Below are 19,723 nucleotides of genomic sequence, written 5' to 3' on the forward strand. Positions count from 1 at the left end.
ACACCGGGAGCAATTAGGGGTTCATTGTCTTGTTCAAGGACACTTCGACACTAACTCTTGGGGAGTGCGGGATCTAACTCATACGGCTATTCTACCGTCCACTCGTCACTGACGCCCCTATTGCTACTACCCCTTGCTATTGCTATTATGTTATTGCTACTAGTGTTGATGGTGTCTTGTTTATTATTGTATATTATTGCATGTCTTTTAAATACCTTGATGAATTGAATACACATAGGACCACAATGGAAACAAGCCCCAATCAATGTAATATTCTACCACAGTACTATATTTGCAGACATTACTTTAGTAAACTTTAGTAAAATCTCTCTCTCTCTCTCTCTCTCTCTCTCTCTCTCTATCTCTCTCTCTCTCTCTCTCTCTCTCTCTCTCTCTCTCTCTCTCTCTCTCTCTCTTCTCTCTTCCTCTTTCTCAATCTGTTCATATCTTGAGCAAAAGGGTGAAGAAGATCAGTGGTACAAAATGCTAATCTTCACTCTTCAACCTCGAGGCAGAAAAGGCTGAATTTAAGCTAAATCATGAATTTTATCATGAACTTTCGACGAATGTTATTCACAATGTTATAGACTAGTTAAAAATTGGAACAAATGTCTCTATTTGCTATCTGGAAGCTGGCGTGTGAAGGACAGCAGCTGGAGCAATGCGATTGCACGCATCACCTTAAGCAAGGCTGTGGCTGGACATGTGATCCAGGCCAGGTCAGGTATAAAAGATAGCAGTTTCCCCATGTTCTTCTGCTTGTGCTTTGTTGTCCAACGATGAAGGGGCTGCTTGTACTGACCGCGCTGTTTGTAGCCGTTCTCGGCGAGGACACCTTTGAGGGGTAAGTGGACTAATGTCTCATTATATTTGTATAAATGTAGTTTCAATGTATATCAATCAATGTATTTTCCCCATGGATACAGATTGTTCCGAAACTTTAGAGTGAGATATAGCACAGGGAAGCGGGCACTGGGCACTGTGTGGAACTGAACCCCCAATAGTGCACCTGGGCAAAGTAGATTTGAATTTAAATTCTTTGAATTCTCAGAATTCTCAGTACTGTCAACTTTCCTATTTGACTCTTTTGGATGAAAATGTGTCTTCCTTTAAAAAAAGTGTTTTTCACATTCCTGGCTTAATCAATACACTGTTTCTCTCTGAAGAGACCTTGAACAATGAAATAACTCGAACTGAGGTCTTGTTTATCTCAGAGGCAAGGAAGCAACCAGGTGCTCAGGAGGTGTGCAGGTATACAAAATGTAAAAATAGTAAGGTGCTCCTGTGATCAATTGGGATAACACATAAAAATAGTGGAGATCCGGACACACTTAATAGTTAAAAAGGAGGAAAACTATATTCAATAAAAGTTTTCCCCCTTTTTAACTATTAAGTGTGCCCGGATCTCCGCTTTTTTCTATATTCTTGTTTATCTCAGTTTGAAAAGGAGTATGACTGCATTTCCATCTGCACTTGTAACGTTTGATTACACACGTAGTTCTGTCAGTATGCAGTTATATCACCACAAATCTTTGTATTCTTTTTAAATACAGCCATAGTTGTTTTTTTATATGAGGCAGTCTGTCCTAAGTTCCAGTTCTTCAATTAGCCATCTGGCCCACATCAATTTAATAGATTCAAAAAGGCCAAACATGCAGGCCTGGAATGCTGGTCTTGCTGCAGTCCGGGCACCTATAGAGGCTGCAATGTAGCCTGATAGTGTGTCGACTCGAACCTCAGACACTGGACGAAGAGCAGTGATTGTGTTACTGTTGTGTTCTCCACAGGCACCATGTGGTGCTCTACAGTGATTGTGTTACTGTTGTGTCCTCCACAGGCACCAGGTGGTGCTCTACAGTGATTGTGTTACTGTTGTGTTCTCCACAGGCACCAGGTGCTCCGTGTCACCGCCAAGAATGAGGCCCAGCTCCATCTGATCCGCAGCATGGAGACCATGGAACACCTGCAGGTGGGCCAGGAGTAACCCTGGACGGTGTCCCTATTTTGGGCCTGTCGTTATAGGCAATAAGTAAAATAATAATGCATGGCAAAGAAATTCATAGTTCATGAAATGAGTAAAGAAAATGCATCCATGCATCTTCAACCGCTTATCCGTAGTCGGGTCGCAGGGGCAACAGCTCTACCAGAGAGCTCCAGACTTCCCTCGATCTCCAGAGCAACATTAGTAACTTAATTCTGGGGGATCCCGAGGCGTTCCCGGCAGATATTAGAGATACAAACCCTCCAAATCATCCTATTATACCCACATATTTATATTATAATTATTATGTATAACCTGGACATTTCACAAAAGTCCTTTGAAAAATGATCATGTCACTATAGAGTCTAAACCTGTTCAGATGTTATGTATGTTATGCTTTAGCTATTGAAAAATAGCAGATCTACAAGCTCATAGCGCGCCACCGAGTGGCGCACTACGAGCTTGTAGGTCAGCTATTTTAAAAAAATAGTGAAAATATTTATTTCGAGGTCTAAATGGGTTAATGGATACTGTCTTTCGTCTCAGCTGGACTTCTGGAGGGACGTCACAGACGTAGCCACCCCCGTTGACGTGAGAGTGCCTTTCCACAGCCTGCAGGCTGTCAAGGCCTTCCTGGAGAATGAGAACATCCAGTACTCCATCATGATCCGCGACCTGCAGGTAATCAAAGTCAAAGAAAAAGTCGTACGATTTGTTACCGCAGTGAAATTTGTTCACCGCATTTGACCCATCTCTTGGAGCGGTGAGCCGCAGCCAAGGAGCAGTGAGCTGCAGCCGTGCCGCGCTCGGGAATCATTTGATTAGTTGATTTGACCCCCAATCCAACCCTTTGCTGCTGAGTGCCAAGCAGGGAGGCATATTGGGTCCCATTTTACAGTCTTTGGTATGACCCGGGCCGGGGATCGAACCCCGACCTCCCAGTTTCAGGGCGGACACTTTAAACTTCTCAAAGAAGACAAACATTTTTATGGGAGGGTTATGGAAAAGCAGTAATGAACTTTACTTTAATGAAAAAAACTAACACTAACAGTAGCAATTTATAGATTGATGAGTAGTAGTAGTAGCAAAATTGCTTTTTGAGTAGATAGGTTTATGAAAGCTGGTTTTTTTTTTAATCCAAATCAGATTACAAAGAGGGAACAGTTAACAGTATAGTTTATAGTTAATAGAGTTACAGTGTAGACTAGAGTATGAGTATTACAGAATCCTAGCCTGTTCAAGGACACTTCAACAAGTCACATGGCAGTTGTGGAGGAACATGGGAACTCAATTATATTATTTTGAACCATCAGACAACCCTTCCAAAATGATTTACTTCTATTTTAAGTTTAGGTTCTATGATAATTAACTGCTATTCAAAAACTCACGTTGCATTATATTTGAGTGAGATAGGGACAGGGATAGACAGCATACTGGGGAGGTACAGGAGAAGGATTTGATGCCAGGCATGGACAAGACACGGATGAGACTCCACTCACTGTAGGTCTCCAGTATTAGTGCACTTGCCAAAGGTCATGACTCATGGAATATTGGAAAATATTATCCCAATACATAAAGCTTTGTCATTACATTTTGAGCAGCAACACTTGACCTCCTGCCCTTTGCCTGCAGGCCATGTTGGACGAGGAGAAATCCCAGATGAGGCATGCTGCTCGCTTTGCCCAGCCCAGGAGTACCGATGGTTTTGACTATAAAAATTACCACACCATCAGTGAAGTTAGTACGCACGCACGCACGCACGCACGCACGCACGCACGCACGCACGCACGCACACACACACACACACACACACACACACACACACACACACACACACACACACACACACACACACACACACACACACACACACACACACACACACACACACACACACACACACAGAACCAGCGAAAAATGCCAGTAAATGCCATTTTCTACATTATACTTGACTCTATCAAAACACATTTAATATAAGGTACTAATTAACTAACACCTAACCCTAACCTGAGAATTGTGGATATCTGTAAAAAAGGGGTGCAATGTTTGTTGGAGATTCTAGTCTGAGTTGACTGTAGAACCAGTAGCTTTGTCCTTTCTTCAGATCTACAGGTTCCAGGATATGCTGGTGGCTGAGAACCCCAGCCTCGTCAGCAAGATTGTGATTGGCCAGAGCTACGAAGGACGTCCCATCAATGTTCTGAAGGTATACAGCCCGCAACAGATGCATTTTGAACAGATATAGAATTTTAACACCATGTGAAAAACATGATGCCAATCCTTACTCCATAATTGGTAATAGTATTGGAATAGTTGGTATCACAAGTCCTGCATTGTCAATGTACAAATATAATAATTAACCCGCTTCCGCCGTCATAAAAATAATCTCTGCTCATGTACAACTTTCTCTTTCTCATAGTTCAGCACTGGTGGAACCAATCGTCCCGCCATCTGGATCGACACCGGTATCCACTCCAGGGAATGGGTCACTCAGGCCACCGGTACCTGGTTTGCCAAGAAGGTGCTTAGATAGATGTAGTGGTTTAAAATTATTACTCATCTTCCTCTGTTGTAAGATGTAACATGCTTAGATACAATGATATCAGTGCCTCAATTAGCCAGATGGGGGCAGTATAAAGAAATGTCAAATTTCTAAACTGTATTGTTAGAACAATACAGTAACTATTTGACTGTGTGACAGCTAATCAATGGGTTTTAACTGAATGACTTTTCTCTTTCACTGGCTGCTGTAGATCACGAATGACTATGGAAGTGACGCTGCCCTGACTGCCATCCTGAACAAGATGGACATCTTCCTGGAAATTGTGACCAACCCTGATGGTTTCGCCTACACCCACTCCAACGTGAGTCCCTCATACAATCCATATAGAATAGATACGTTTTGTTTCAACATATTCAGATTTGTGACACTAGCTGGCTCACTAAATCCAAAGCAATAAACTCAATAGTTATTGATATTTATTGATATTTTTTACAGAACCGTATGTGGCGTAAGACCAGGAAACCCAACAGTGGCAGTTCTTGTATGGGAGTTGATCCCAACAGAAACTGGGATGCTGGCTTTGGAGGTACTGTAAATGTACAGTATTCATATTATTGTTGAGAATAATTACCTGTACACACACATTAATTAGTCAATCAAAAAATATATAAAATGACACAATTTTAAATAAAAACACAATAAATATAGGACATATTTTTCATATGCATGCACATGAACCTAGACATCCCCCCCTCTCAGAATCTCTTTTCTCCCTCATATATTCCATCCTATAGGCGCTGGCGCCAGTGGCAACCCCTGCTCTGAGACCTACCGCGGACCCCGCGCTCACTCCGAGTCTGAGGTCAAGTCCATCGTGGACTTTGTGAAGTCTCACGGCAACATCAAGGCCTTCGTCTCCATCCACGCCTACTCCCAGATGCTGCTGTACCCCTACGGATACACCCGGACCCCTGCCAAGGACCAGCGTGAGCTGGTGCGTTGATTCACATTCAGGCTACAGTTAGTTTAACTTTGCAGGGTTTAGGATGAAAATTCAGACTGTCTATGGTAGAGTATATCGTAATGTTTGTATGTTTCTGCCCACAGCACGAAGTGGCTAAGAAGGCCATTACTGACCTGGCATCCCTGTATGGCACTCGCTACAGATATGGAAGCATCATCAACACTATCTGTAAGTATAATAATAAGCATATTGTATGTGATGGAACCGTAGAACATTATGGATGACATTCTTAGACTACTGGGTCCAGTCAGTGTATAGTATAATTTGTTTGCATTTCATACTTTTGTCATGTGTGTATAAAAGAGCTTTCCATCTGCTGTTTCCAACCACCCAACAGCCTTACAGCGTACAAAATCTTGCAGTTGCACACAAGTTATCTAAAGATCTAATGTGTGGCTTATTTCCATGGGCTCAGTAAGGATCAACACTACTGATTTCAGTGACCTCACGTCCTGTTTTATATTGCCACACTTTGACATATATAGCACTGACGAAGGCCCCAGGACCGAAATGTTTGCTAATGTTAACCTCACTTTGACCACAGAGCACTAGCTTGTCTAAGGAGTCTCCCTTAAACTTTTATGTAGCGAGTCTTTTTCTGCCAGTTCACCCTTTGACAAGCACAGCCTCAAAGGGCTGCTAGTAGGGCACTAACTATTGTTAACCCATTCTGACCTGAGATCAGATTCTAAAAATGTCTTCTACATCCTGACAGTTTTCTGAAAATGCTGTTTCTATGTCAGTCGTTCTTCGTTTTTTTTTTAAATAGCAGACCTACAAGCTCGTAGCGTGCCACTTGGCACTCAGAGCTTGTAGATCTGCTAGTTGTATACAACAAAATAACATCATTGTTTGTCTCTCTTCAGACCAAGCCAGCGGAGGAACCATCGACTGGACATACGACCAGGGCATCAAGTACTCCTACACCTTTGAGCTCAGGGACACCGGCCGCTACGGATTCATCCTGCCAGCCAATCAGATCCTCCCTACCGCCACGGAGACTTGGCTCGCTATGATGGCCATCATGGAGGCAACCAACAACAATACCTACTAGACATGAGAGGAGGACTCTGAAATGTCATCAGTGGAAGATAAATAATAATAATAAATGGTATTATTAAACCCCTGTATATGAACTGGATTGTTAAATGGCATGCAATACAAGATTAGGATCATACACACGTTACATTCTCAACCCATTTAGACCTGAGGCTGATTCTAAAAAAATGGCTCCGGAATCCTTTTCTGAAAAGGGAACTTTTGCGGACGCTCATCTGAAAATATGTTGTTCCAGCCAGAAGCAAAGATTTGAGTTAAAAACGTGAAATAATATATAGTCAAAGATTTACTCTACATTTTCACGATTTTTCTAAATTAGCAGATCTACAACCTTGTAGATCTGCTATTTTCCAATAGCTAAAGTATATGACATAATGCTTAAAACACCTAAATGGGTTTCCGTCCATACTTATTGTTCACTATCATGCATTTCTCTGCATTTCTGCTTCATGTTCACAACCATGTGTTCAGTAAAATTATGTCATGTTCAGTATGTCTCACAAGACTTATATGATCTCTGATAAGGTTTTATACCTTGATTTAGGCAGCAATTTCAGAATTAGGAGAAGATATTGATATCAATGTGATCCAGGGTGGTGTAAGATAAAGGGATTTCTATATTGGTCACTAAGAGAACAGAAACCTATCATTAACATAAATGACCCGATGGCGTTCAATTCATGATTTGACTTTATTATTTAACATTCACGTACAAAAGTTTTAAATGTGATCAGTTCAATGTGGTTTAAGACAGAGTGAATCAATTCTCACACTCACACTCAGACACACACACACACACACACACACACACACACACACGCGCACGCACATGTCTCTTCACTGTCCTATCGAATGAAGCATACATTTCTAAAATATATTATTAAAATACAAACAGCATACAAGCCACGCCATAGAAGGCCACATATTGAAAAGCAATACTGTTTTCACATTTTAAGAGGACTGCTAGTAACAAAAGTGCCTGTTTAACACAATGTTGCCTTGCTACCAAGACATAATAATGTCATCAAAGTCATAATGTTGACCATTTCTTCCCACTGGACGTGTCGGATAAAACACCTTCATCGATGATTCACAACATAAAGTACCGCAGCGTTACACAATAGTACAGTCAACAATAAAGCACTCAGCGGAAGCAGAAACTGAAAGGAGACAGCCGTTACTTTTTCTGTGCAGGCAGGATTTAGAAACAACAAAAGCAAGACGGAGCAATAAAACACGATTGAAGCATCATCATGAAGCAAAGATCATTCCACATATATTTGCAGCACTAAATAAATGCATTTGGTTCCATATCAATGTTGACTGTTGTCTCTTCGTTAGACGAGACAACTTGAATACATGAAGAAGTACATGTTGATTTGTACAGGACAGGTTTGTTTAGTTATTGTGTTTCAACAACTTTAACAACTGTAATTCAGTTGAGTCAGTGCAAGGATGAGCCTTCATTTCTCAGATTAAGTTCACTGATGAGGCAAGATGATGATAACTCACTTAACTGTGCAAATTTCTTAACATAAAGTCAACACTTTTTAAATAATAACATACTCTGAAGTGGGAAAAACAACAGTGTTCTATTAATCAGAGGTAACTTGCACAACTCCATCCATCCATCCAGTCTGCGGTTTGTTTATACAGTATGCATTATGATTTCATTCTTAAAGTGTCATTCGGTGTTAGGCATTGTAGCTGAAGCCCTTGTCCAATGTTGTACAAGGTCAAGGAGCAGGTTTGTTTGTTTTGTAAGAATATTGAAGACAATGAACAGAGAGACAGGAAATGTGGAGTGTACTCTCACCAAGGCTGTTCCCATGATCTTACACTGTCATACACGGAGGACTCAACCCTATGTGAAAACAGAGCGGACTGGGAATGGAGCCGAGCGCATCTGCCATCAGAATGCACGAATTGGAACAAAGTTTTAAATTCAGTTTGTCCACCCTTGACCTGCCTGCCGTGAGCAGGCTCATCGTGGTCAAAAAGAAACAACCAAATGTAACCAAACTGAGGACAATGTACTCATTACTGTGGTCCACAAGGCCACCGATACTCAAACTAAAGTGGACTTCACTAGATCCAAACCAGTATATCGATTTAGCTGATATATCGGTCAGTGGTCACTATTTGACATTTTCCACAATGTCGGCATGGCCAATATTATCCAGCTGATTTTTAACTGCTTAGTTTCAACATGGGATCCCTTTTTTGGGCATGCAATTATATATTATAAAACAATACATTGAATTGCAATGTGTTGTGAGCTTGTACAGAGCCTATAATGTAAAAATTAAGTTCCCTCTGTATTTTATTTTAACTTGTTTGCTAATAAGTTAAATGTTGTGATATAGAAACTGTAATCAAATCACAAAAAGGTTATCGGTGGTGAATAGGAGACTCCATAACTGGGATCGGCATTGGACCCAGAACTCTGGCATCGACTTAGCTTGTGTTAAAGGTTGGTTCTGGGGGTGAAGTAAGTGCTGTAGGCTGGGTCACTTCCATGCTCTGCTGCTCTGGGCCCTGCCAGTCTCTTTCCTGGCTGAGGCGGTGCTTTGTCTGCTGCTACGTGCGCTGGACGCTTTAGACTGGCCACTGCTGGTGGACAGACGGCTGGACATGCGACCTGGAACACACAACAACAACACCGGACAAAAGACGGTGTTAGAGAGACAGAAAGCCAAGGGCAAAGATATCATGCACCACTCAATGCTGTTGGTTATGTACTAGTTAGCACCGTGGCCATCTAGCAGTGTACCCAAGGCCAATACGCTTTCACAATATTATAGTAGTGACTAGTGAATAGTGATACAGGGCCCATTCCCACTATATGATTGGTTACTTTTGTCTCCATCTGCTGGGGAAGGCAAGACACTGCCTCAAAAGTATGTTGATCAAGGGCTGGATAATATTATATCCATATTGCAATATGAAAAAACATAAAATAAGGGGATATTACATTAAAAGAATACCGAACTTTGGATGTAATATCGCCTTATTTTATTGATAAAATTAAATAGTCAACAAGTTTAAAAAACGGCAAAGATAGTCAAACTACAACAAGCGCACTTAAAAAATAAAAATAAAAATAAAACAGTGACATTTGATTTGGTCCATATTGGCCAGCCCTATGTTGACCGACACTTTTCTTGCCTAGTGCCTTCTCCCGGTGTGAAAGAAATACTGATAAAATGCTTCATTTCTGGCCTGTGACAATTATCCTGAGCCCAGCCTGTGTGGTTTCTGGTCTATTATCATGAAAATTGTTTCAATATGTACCTTAGCGGCGCACTTACTGTTGGCGTCACTGGCTAGGGACTGCTCTTACTGTTGGTGTCACTGGCTAAGGCAGGGTATTATCATGAAAATTGTTTCAATATGTACCGTAACGGCACACTTACTGTTGGCGTCACTGGCTAGGGACTGCTCGTCCAGCTGTTGCTGGACCTTGGACAGCTCGTCGGCGGTGAACCTCCACCTCCTCTCCGCCTGGACGACCTGCTGCGGTGGCCGCGGCGCCGTGCGCCTCCGCCCCGCCTCCGCGGCGGACGGCAGACACGAGGCCGGGAACGAGCCCGTCGTCAGCCCGTCTGGACATTTCTGAGCGATCACCTTCAGACCTGGGAGGGAGAGGAGAGCTGTGCGTTACATATAAAGTATATAAAGACCTGGGAGGGAGAGGAGAGCTGTGCGTTACATCTGAAGTATATAAAGACCTGGGAGGGAGAGGAGAGCTGTGCGTTACATCTGAAGTATATTATGTCTTGTGAGCAGCTGTGCCAACTTAGTTTAATATCAACAACTTACCGAATACATTAGTATGTTTGATCAATGACACTAAACTATGGACCAGGGCATATGAGAAGACTTTAACAGTAGTGCCAGGAAGAATATTACAACACATCGCATTGCGATGCGTTGTGAGCTTGTAGATCCGGCTTGTGAGTCCTAAAGATAATTTTAAAAAAAAGCAGATTTTCCTGCAGTTTGGACAAAGCCGACATGTCGTGAGATCTTACCTCCAGAGAGCATGTATAGATTCTCGAATCCTCGCTCGCACATGATCGTGGCTGCCTGACTGGCTGTCATCTCGTCCTCGTCATAAACGATGATGATCTTCCCTGCAGTGTTTTTCTTTGTACAGTTAAGGCTCAACGAGTCAAGTACAGAGAGCCTGTTTTGGATTCAAAATAAGCTGGATTTTTGTAAATTGATGATTTATTTACCGGTATACGTTTGTCATTAGTCTGCACCAACATAATTTCAACCACCACCCTCACACTGTTCCCAACAAAACACGATATAAAGTGTTAATAATAGTACATTTATAACGTCATTAAAACAAAAGTACAAATATTCTTCACCCCATGGACCATGTTTTAGGCAAGCCATACATGCTGCGAAAATAGAAGAAGATTCAGCAAAAATAGCTCATCTACATATTAGACAAGTATTAGACACCTGGAGAACTTTGGTAAATGAAGTTACGTGGTTAATGCTGGTGGATACTAACTAGACAGAATGACATGCTGAAGGATACATAAGTGAGCACTTCCTTGCTGTAGGGGTTCATGGTCCGAGACAGGGTGGTGATGGGGAAACTGTGTGCTGTAGAGTAGAAAGATTAGCATGAAGAAACCACATTAACAGACATATTGTAGAGTAGAACGATTAGCATGAAGAAACCACATTAACAGTAAACAGACATATTGTAGAGTAGAACGATTAGCATGAAGAAACCAGATTAACAGATATATTGCTAAGCCTGCTAAGCAGCCTATGCATCCATGTGTGGCCTCGTCAGTGTGATTGATTGCTATAAAAACTAATAGCTTTAGTCGTTCTACCCATTCATTTTTATCAGTGGTAGGAAAACACCTTATTAGCCAAATGCTGCTGAGACACAGCTTGTTGTCATTACACAGTAAAATCCTAAATTATTCATTAACACTACTGTGTAGATAACCAATAACCAATTAAGACAAATTTATATATTTTTTTGCCATTTTGAAATCATCATTTTTTTTTTAATCTGATACCGATTCTGACCGATTCCGATATTTACAGAGGACCACAATGGAAACAAGGTACACTGACTGTTCTGAGAGTACAAAGCCATTGGCCGCTACATTATTATTGTGTCAACAATATCTGTGAAAATAATCTGGATTATTTTGAGACCGATCTGATATCGATATGGCATTTTTATATGCTACAGATTATATCTAGCATCTCTAGTTGAAAGTGGTTAATAGTACATTTCACTGTGTACCAGTCTGCTTGAAATACACAGGTGATGCTCATAGAAATCCCACACATTTCCAAGTCCGACCACCTACCAGTGATGATGTGGCACTGGTCGTACTGGTCCCGGTCCCGTACGTCCAGCAGCAGGTAGGGGCAGTCGGTGTAGGGGCTGTTGTCCGACAGTGGACTGGACAGCGGGGTGACACTCGACGACTTCTCACCGTTCCTGTCCAGGTCCAGCTCTCCCACTCCACTGATAACACTACAACAGGACCGCGAGGCACGGAGAGGTCACACTTAGAATGGGCTCTATGCACACACACACACGCCATTTTGGAAAGAACCTGCATTGTCCCTTCCCTACTTCTTTCACAGTTGTTACCACTGATACTAATGAAGGCTCTTTCATGATTCTGAATCCATTCCAAGCAATCGTTTTGCACACAAAAACACTCCTTGGCATAAGGGAAGTTTGACATTTTTGCCTGCCATAGGATGTTAATGGAAGGGTCACAAGAACCCCCTGTAAAGAAAATTGCCTAGTACTGACAGCCGGTCAGCAAGTGGATTCATGGATGTATGTATTTAGACTATATTTTAGGCCAATAAAAAAGACTATTATACCAAATTTCCCAACAAAAGAAGCCTGTCGGCTTCCATTCTGGTCAAACAGTCAGGGTGCTGCTATTGTGCATGTTAGCTCACTGGAAACACTGCTACCCCAGTGGGTCTCTTGAGTGGGTTCCAAATGGCCCTGTATGGGTGTGTATTGCATCTCTGAGAGTTATGGAGGGATGGGGGTCCTTGAAATTAAAAAGTTGCACACTAAATGGAACAGAGCCTTAATTATTTAGTATAATCAGTAACACCCAAAGTAGTGAAGCGGCCCGGAAGTGCACGGGAAGAATTATTCTGTGTGCATATAGCCCACTGTGAACTACAGCCTATTCTTGCAACTTGGTAGACACTTTTATCCAAAGAAACTGGTAAGAGCTTACAGTATGCACTCTCCTTCACATATTTATTTGTGTTGGTGCCCCCCAGTGGTGATGCAGTGACCTGTCATTCATGTCCTATGGAAAGTATAAGTATATGGAGTAACTTAATGCTTGATGCTAATGTCTTAACTTAATGACAGGCCGGCGCTAAAATACAGAGATGTTAGCAAGAGGTGCTATTTAAAAGCCAGCTCAAACTGGGTCTAACATAGCACGCACGCACACCCCCTTATAGACAGCTAGCGTCCTAGAGCCACAGCGTAAAAAGATAATGAGGTGAACTCATGAAACCAACAATGGTGTCACCAAGGAAACCACGGCAATCAGACCAGAGGAAAATGACAAAGTACTGTATATACAGACACACCCAGAATGAGACATCAATACCAGACAAACACGGGGAAATCACACCCGGGGCCGGTCCAATTCTGTAAACAGTATGTAAACAAGTAAACATGTAAAATAAGTACAAAGAACAAATGCATGTACTCCATCACACGGCAGTGCCCCACACCGAACATAGTTAACCTACTGGACCTACAAGCTCACAACACGCCACGTTGCACCTTCATACGACAAATCAGGCTCACGGTGCCTTACAATTCCAGAACTATTTGTATATATTTTTCTAATTGTTGTTTGTGTCATTAGTACATTGATACAGAACGCAAATATTATGCGCCCATAAAGCGACTTAATTATTTAAGGTCAATTATTCACTGCGATCAAGCTTCAACCTCTATGTAGGAGGCATAGTATGATGCTTGAATAATAATAATAATACTCCAAAAATGTACCTAATTAGTTACTGTGCACCATGGATCAGGCTTTAGGGTGCGCCATCCGCAGTGTATCCTGTGTTCAGGACTCAGGAATATCCTGCCATGACTCCTACTCAACACTGTGTCCATTGTGTGGTTCACTTTAGATTGGCCCAACATCCTTCTCTCTCTCTCTCTCTGTGAAGGGATCTAATGCCCTTCCATTACCGGGCCCCCCCTGGGTGTAGAGGTAGAGTTACACCTCCGGCGTACCTGTCAGAGGTAAAGTGGGGTTGGCAGGGGGTGGGTGTGGGAATGAGGCCAGCGTGGGGATGCTATAACAGATGGAGGAGATTGGCGGCGGGGGTTAATGTACGCTACAGAACCGTGGTGAGTGGGTGAGGTTTTCCGCCGGGAAACAGAGGTGGATGTAGTACAGACACAGATACTGGGCGTATCGGGTTACAGGTGCGCTTGGGGTAATAGATTGCCATTGTTCGATGACCCGTGATCCAGCAGGAGTAATTGGGTGTGAGAGAGAGATTGTAAATGTATAAATACAGTTAAGGGCAAGAGATTATGATTGTTAAGTGCAGAACGGTGGATTAGGGATACATATTTTCATTCCTTGAAGCAATGTGGGAAGCAATAAGTATATTGTGCATTGTTGTATTGTGAAAACTGTAATCATGTGTTCTCTGCATTATGCGTTGTACACTGTTCAGCTAATGTCTCATTTATCCTCCGTTGCATGCTGCTGTCGCACGCTGAAAAGAGTAAATATACAAGTTCAACAACATGTAGGTCAGCTATTGTTGGAAGTATCCATCGTGATGTGTACATCGGCATTGTTTTTTATGTTGGGCTTCAACAGTTCTTTTTTTTAACCGCTTCCAAGTAAATGTTCCCAAATCAATAGCTCTGAGTCTCACAAATCTCTTATATAATATTGTCGCCGCAAATGTGGAGTCTACTCCATCAAAGCTTTACACACACACACACACACACACACACACACACACACACACACACACACACACACACACACACACACACACACACACACACACACACACACACACACACACACACACACACACACACACACACACACACACACACACACACACACACACACACACACACACACACACACACACACGCAATTGTACTCACATACTGGTGTCATGTCATGTAACAATAAAGAATGTGGACACAGTGTAGTGAGCCTGACCTCTGTAATGTGGACCGGGCAGTGTGACAGCAGTCTTCAGCCTCCCTGCTGCTCTGTGATGTGGACCTGGCAGAGTGGCAGAAGTCCCCAGCCTCCTGGGGGCAACCGTTGGTCTGCTCTGACAGACACTCTGCATCCGCCTCCTCCGACAGGTACTCTGGGGACACGGTGAGTAGAACAGAAGATAATACAATCGGTACGAATACAACAGAATACAATATATTGAATAGGATAGCACAATTACCATAATTGCCTAAGAAAGTCATATTTTGGGCAAATTCTGGGCTATCTGGGCTAACTCTACTCTCCTAACACTGCTGATTCACCCTGCCTTATTGCCTACGTCCTCAGCCTATCAGTAAAAGTCATACTGAGGTGAGAAATATGACATGCAGAAGACATGAACTTTCATAATATATATTATCATGTATTATGACTATGAGTACAGCTTCAGCAATCAGTTTATTTCCCCCTCACAGTTACCTTCTTGTCTGGGTGATTCGTCATCATCCACACTTTCATTCAGCTCTGTGACATATGCTACCTGAAGTACCTGGCATGGGGAAATAAACAAAACACATTTTCAGCGGGTTTCCAATCGAAATCAAGAGCAAGGACAACACAGCTGTGGGGGTTGTACTAGGTCAGGTGAAAGTAACACACTGGCTGTCCACTGGCACTAGCACACCACAAGAAGTCTATAAATGATTAAATAGTGTAAATAGATTGGTTTTCTCACTGGCTTCGTTTCCTCTGCTCGAAGATGCATGGCAAAGTGATTTACAAATGAGTGTTCTTGGGTTAACAGATACAGTTAATACAGAGGGCATTCAGTTCATTCAAGTCCAGCTAACTTGATGGCAATGCTACCCAGTCTCTTTTAAGCTCTGTTTACGTAGCAAAGTTAGATTGACTAGAATTTTAAAATGCTGATATAGCAACATCATGACATCATAATATATAATCATAATAATATAACAAAAACAAACAAAAATGTTGATAGTTTACCAATGATTACAAATAAATGTCTGCATGAATCTCACAAGACATTCATACATGAAAACATTCTTACCAATTGTGCAAAAGTTGTCACTTTTAGGCGTTTGAAGAGCTCATCCTTGCGGTACCTGTAATCTGAGAGAAAAGATCATCAAAACCCCAAATAGGACAAAATTGAAAAAAAAAAGAACTTCTAAATAATAGCACTGCCAGTTATGTAGTAAACATTAACTGTATAAATGGTAATAGGATTATCAGACCAAAAAATAAATTTGATTTTTGGATTCCGTTAGCCACTGCGGCATGTGGACATATGCCATATTTTCCTGCAATGTTGGAATATCTTCACAAGTAATCAAGCCAGCATATTATCTCACCTGGGTCCTGCGGCTCATCTACCTCCTCACCTTCCTCCAGTACTAACATGTCAGCAACATTCAGCTCTACCCTATCCGTTCCCATGCTACAGAACCTCCCAGAACTTTGGCACAACTATGCCCAAAGCAGCAGGAACCTTCTTTTAAAAGTGCCATTGATATGGCTAATGGCTGTGACCCCCAAGTGTGACCTCACTATCTTGCTCTCCGTTTCTCTGTTAAAAGCACCTGTTGGCAAGTACATGGTGTAGTCTAATACTTTAGACTCCACGGAGAAATAACTGTAACAATCACCCATTGGTCGAATGAAGAAGTCAGTGGCGCTTATCCCTGAGAAATCGGTAAGGAGGCCCGAAAGAAAATGGCCTCCAGGCACCAGCAAGCCAACAAAGTACTCATTCACAACCTTATTGAGCCAGTCATTGTGGAAAACATATCAGTGGAACAGAGCTTCTCCAGTTTACCTCCCAAAACCAAGCTGACAAGAAGGAGAAACTCTTACATTCACCAGCTTAGAGTGATGAACTGGACCTTCTAAATTTCAGTGTGATCTGAACTGTATGCTTAAAGTCACGAAAGGGATAATTAGAAGCGTCTTGATTCAATGAGAGTGGAGGAAAACAGTGTGTGTGTGTCATGTAAAACGTAAATCCTGCTGCAGTCTCCTGCCATGAATCAACCCTTTTCTTTTTTTTTTTTTTTATATTTGTTTTATTTGGAAAGTGCAGTATAATAGTGCATATAGCATTTCTACAAACGATACAAGAGCAGTTCCCAAGATTTTCTCTTTTCTTTTTTTTCCACCCCTCTTCCCTCCCTCATCCCCCCTCCATGTGGCAACATCTCCAATGTCTCTGTATAGTATAGTCCTTTTTCTATATAAGACGAATCAACCCTTTTCAACTAACAGACCACATATAAGCTGACAACATCTTGCCCGAAATCGGTTATCCCACAGTATAAAGTACACTGTGATTTATTCAACCACCTAATTTGTGGTCCTGTAATGCCACTGTAATAATGCAAAAGTAATGCCATTGTCACGTCACCACTGCTATCTACCTTGCCAACAGTCATTAAGACATGCAAATCCCTTGACTCCTTCAAAACCGCAATCAAAGGGCACCTACGGACGGCTGCAATTCAAAACCACCCATTTTCCCCCTCACTGTATATGTTTTTTTCCCCTTTTTACCTCCTTTATGATGATTTCCTGTTTTTGGCTAGCCTATATAGAAGTGCATTATTTGTCTCTAAATGTTATGATGAATTGAAATTGGTGGACCCTATTGTAAACAAGTGTAATGCTTTATGGTGTCGTCCACAGTTAACAGTTTTTGCATTGAGTTGTGCTTGAAAGGTACTGTAATTCTGCAAACTGTTAATACATACTTCAATCAATCAATCTGCAACTATACATGGAAACTGCCTGTTCTACCAGACTTACTTTTTTGGATCTCCTCCAGTCTTTCCAAATACTTTGATTGACTGCATCCTATCAAGTGAGAAATAACAAGAAAGGAACCAATCATTAAGGAACAGTTTGTTTCGTGGTGACCAACCGAAGCTAAACATGACACATTTTGAATTGTGCATACATACAGTATAACCATGCAACTGTGCACACGGACGGCTGTTTGGGACATACCTGTATCCACTCTTGTTTTAACGTGTTTATATTTTGGGTTCTCTGGTATCCTTTTTTTCAGGTACTGAAAACAGGGGAATGCAAAGTCATATTTATATATTAATAAATGCTCGTTCGTACAGGTGCAATTGTTACTAATGCTGAGTCTGTTTGATACATAGCTATTAGGCACAACATTTCATTACGATCTTAGTATAGTAATGTATCGGTATAACTAACACATTGAGTGAATAAATCCCATTTGGATTCATGACATTTACCTTGGCATTTCCAATGGTCGACATCTTTTCACAAACTGAGAACACCACACAACATAAATGTTCAATGTTGTTTATTAAACAAACGTGGCGCTGATTGGTCGGAACATCTTTGCGGTCCAATCACAGAAGCCGATACTAGGCCCCCGATGCTTTGAGCGTCGCTGTGGTTTGATGTGGTTGCCTAGCAGCAGAGAACGCTCCCGTTTGAAGCTATAGCACAAGATACTTTATTTCCTCGTATGAAGCCCGAGTTATACCTCCGAAAATAGCAGCCATACGAGCTCCTATCTAGGCTAGAAGCTCTCGTTTAAAACAAAAACAAACGAACAAGTCTGATATTTTAAATGGTTGATTGATTGATTGATTGATTGAACATTTTATTAACAGTTTGTAGAATGGGTACAGTTCAAACGATAGGAGACACTCGACAAAAGGTCAATACATACGAGGATAAATCCAGGAAAAAAGGGGAAAAAAACATGTACAGTATGGAACTGTCTCTCAAATGAGGTTTAAAATTCCATTATAACACTCTATGCTTTAAAGTGTTTTGCTTTAGGGCGTGAAATTACCTTGGGCGAAGCTGTCTGCCAGTCAGACTCTCTCGCTGACAGCAGAGCTATCGGCCACTCTTTTACCGTCTTTCTTTGTGTTTAAACAAACACCACCGCGTGCTTCTTTATTTTAAATCACATAATTTGTTTCAGGTGCGTTATCGTTGCTATAATTAATTGCGTCATTGCGTAATGTTTGTAGTGACGTGCACACAGTGACACAACACAGGTCGGCGATCGACAGGCAAGGTCTGGAGAAGTTCAGCGCGCTGAGCGCGGACTGTTGTGACAGATTCAACTTTCTCTTTTTCACCAGAAAACAGAACAGAACAGAACCAAACAACAACTACACTTTGACAGGCTAATTCTTCTTATCACTAGAAATGGCGTCCGTTATGGTAAGTATATGCGTGCTAAAAGGCAAAGCTCACTTTATCTAGCAGTCAGATTTGACTGCTCTTGATCTGGCGGAGGAGTAAATCTCACTCACTAGCTAGTTGGCTAATTTGGTAGCGTCCTCTATAGTTAAGAGGATTTACTGCTTGGTAACTCTCTCTCACTATAATGCCAGGCTTGTGTGTGAAATAAATAACCTACAGTAGGTAGTCCATGTCGTATAGTCTTTAAAGAAAAAAAAAAGTTTCAAGCTTTGAAAAAGAAAAAGACACCAAACACTTTGTCAAGCATATAAACAAGACGTTTTGTAGTGTAGACGAGAGGGTGGACGACGGCAGACCTGTTCGTTTGGCAAGTCAAACATACAACTGTGAATGTTACCCATTTTTGCAGGATGACCCCACCCTTGAGCGACAATTCAAAGGACATAAAGATGCTGTCACCTGTGCAGACTTCAACCCCAATGGCAAACAACTGGGTAACCTGTCCTCATTAAACCTGCAATGATCACTCACACACACACACACACACACACACACACACACACACACACACTGTCGTTAGCCACGGGTGTGTCTTGAAGGCTCATACATAGTCTGGATTTACGGTGGTGGGGTGACCACCGAACTACAACATGACGTCACGAGCCACGGTGAAGAGCAAGCCA

At 41.8% G+C, this 19,723-nt stretch overlaps 3 protein-coding genes across 3 annotated transcripts in view; 2 read left to right on the plus strand and 1 right to left on the minus strand.

Moving 5' to 3' along the window:
* The first annotated feature begins 769 nt into the window (after nucleotides 1-769).
* Nucleotides 770-6,638, plus strand: cpa5 (carboxypeptidase A5). The gene is made up of 11 exons (XM_080761518.1): nucleotides 770-844; nucleotides 1,888-1,969; nucleotides 2,528-2,662; nucleotides 3,614-3,718; nucleotides 4,086-4,187; nucleotides 4,401-4,502; nucleotides 4,735-4,845; nucleotides 4,980-5,070; nucleotides 5,279-5,478; nucleotides 5,592-5,676; nucleotides 6,375-6,638. The coding sequence occupies exons 1-11, from the start codon at nucleotides 780-782 to the stop codon at nucleotides 6,560-6,562; spliced, it is 1,266 nt and encodes a 421-aa protein (XP_080617644.1). The 5' UTR covers nucleotides 770-779; the 3' UTR covers nucleotides 6,563-6,638.
* Nucleotides 6,639-8,655: 2,017 nt separating this feature from the next.
* Nucleotides 8,656-18,130, minus strand: cep41 (centrosomal protein 41; the record flags this gene model as incomplete). The annotated part of the gene is made up of 11 exons (XM_080761328.1): nucleotides 8,656-9,208; nucleotides 9,984-10,202; nucleotides 10,602-10,716; nucleotides 11,123-11,190; nucleotides 11,922-12,091; nucleotides 14,823-14,979; nucleotides 15,306-15,375; nucleotides 15,895-15,956; nucleotides 17,646-17,693; nucleotides 17,847-17,910; nucleotides 18,107-18,130. The coding sequence occupies 11 exons, from the start codon at nucleotides 18,128-18,130 to the stop codon at nucleotides 9,078-9,080; spliced, it is 1,128 nt and encodes a 375-aa protein (XP_080617454.1). The 3' UTR covers nucleotides 8,656-9,077.
* Nucleotides 18,131-18,931: 801 nt separating this feature from the next.
* Nucleotides 18,932-19,723, plus strand: part of poc1b (POC1 centriolar protein B) — a gene marked incomplete at its 3' end in the record, with an annotated part of 91,917 nt that continues 91,125 nt past the window's right edge. Inside the window, exons 1-2 of the mRNA XM_080762228.1 lie at nucleotides 18,932-19,058; nucleotides 19,450-19,534. Of these exons, the coding sequence (XP_080618354.1) occupies nucleotides 19,044-19,058; nucleotides 19,450-19,534 (100 nt within the window). The 5' untranslated portion in view covers nucleotides 18,932-19,043. The remainder of the gene's footprint in view (nucleotides 19,059-19,449; nucleotides 19,535-19,723) is intronic.

This window comes from Protomyctophum bolini (genome assembly GCF_963924005.1).
Source record: "Protomyctophum bolini genome assembly, chromosome: 4".
Lineage (NCBI taxonomy): Eukaryota > Metazoa > Chordata > Actinopteri > Myctophiformes > Myctophidae > Protomyctophum > Protomyctophum bolini.